Genomic DNA, 1171 nt, shown 5'->3' on the forward strand with positions numbered 1-1171 from the left:
TTTTTCTTCACGCGTGATTCAATTGGCTCACTTGCAGAATAAGACGTTTAGCTGGAAAGGCAATCGCACCCCCCCTCTCCTGAAAAAAAAAAAAATTACTTAACCTACTAACGCTAATTTTATTCAACCTGTACAGACATGCCAAGGGGAATAATTCCGATATTTACTGGGGGGATGGTAGACCACTTTAAGAGGGTAGGGACCGTGCAATTTGACAGAGCAAGCACGAAAGGGATCATTTTTGCGGTAAGCGTTATCATGTACTTTTTCTTGTACCTAATCAGTTTTCGCCTGCTGGAGGTAATGCATACAAAAAAGGGGGCGTATTATACATGGGTGTGACGCGCTTACGCCGATTCGCCACCACGCCGATTGAAAGTACACCGTTTGAAAGTACACCATTTGAAAGCACACCGTTTGCAAACACGCCGATTTGCAAACACGCTAACTCACCCGCTCCACTTTTTCTTTTTATGAAAGCATGAACAGAGAGGCCTAGACCAGGAATTTGAAGAGGACGATCGTGAGAACCATGAGAGGGTTCACGCCTCGGAAGCAGAAGATGTGCAAGACAACCATAATTGAGAGGAAATATAACAGAATGATGGCTAGATGGATCACTGAAAGGGAGTCAATTGGGTCTGTGGACCCTGTTGGCAAAATGCGATTTGTTTGTGCCGATCGCCAGGACACGGTGAGCCACAAGAAAAAATTACTATTTATTTTATCATTTCTTATCATTATTTTAGTGCTTGATTTTAGTGCTTGATTTTAGTGCTATATTTTAGTGCTTGATTTTAGCGCTTTATTTTAGTGCTTGATTTTAGTGCTTGATTTTAGTGCTTGATTTTAGCGCTTTATTTTACCGTTTTGTCTACCTTTTCGTTTTACTGTTTTGTTTTATTTATTTTTACCTTATCTGAGTGCGTGTTTCGTGTGACCAATTGGGAACCTACACAAAGAGGTCCCTCTGTCATTTGAGCAAATTTGTGCCTTAGTAGTATTTTTTAAGCCCCAATTCAGGGTTTGCTTTTCTGCCAGCTGGCTCATTTTTCTTTTTTTAAAATGAATCAACTTTTCCCCGTCCGATATGACATTTTTGTGATTAACAACAAATGGAAAAAAAAAAAAAAAAAAAAAAACATTTTCAAGTAAATCGTGAGGACAATTA

General features: G+C 39.4%; 1 protein-coding gene across 1 annotated transcript; it reads left to right on the forward strand.

Annotated features, from left to right (window-relative positions):
- Positions 1–138: 138 nt before the first annotated feature.
- Positions 139–585, forward strand: PCYB_007490 (hypothetical protein; the record flags this gene model as incomplete). Its single annotated transcript, XM_004228167.1, has 2 exons — positions 139–300; positions 481–585. The coding sequence occupies 2 exons, from the start codon at positions 139–141 to the stop codon at positions 583–585; spliced, it is 267 nt and encodes an 88-aa protein (XP_004228215.1).
- Between the last annotated feature and the right edge of the window lie 586 nt (positions 586–1171).

This window comes from Plasmodium cynomolgi, assembly GCF_000321355.1.
Source record: "Plasmodium cynomolgi strain B DNA, scaffold: 1328, whole genome shotgun sequence".
In the NCBI taxonomy this organism is placed as follows: domain Eukaryota; phylum Apicomplexa; class Aconoidasida; order Haemosporida; family Plasmodiidae; genus Plasmodium; species Plasmodium cynomolgi.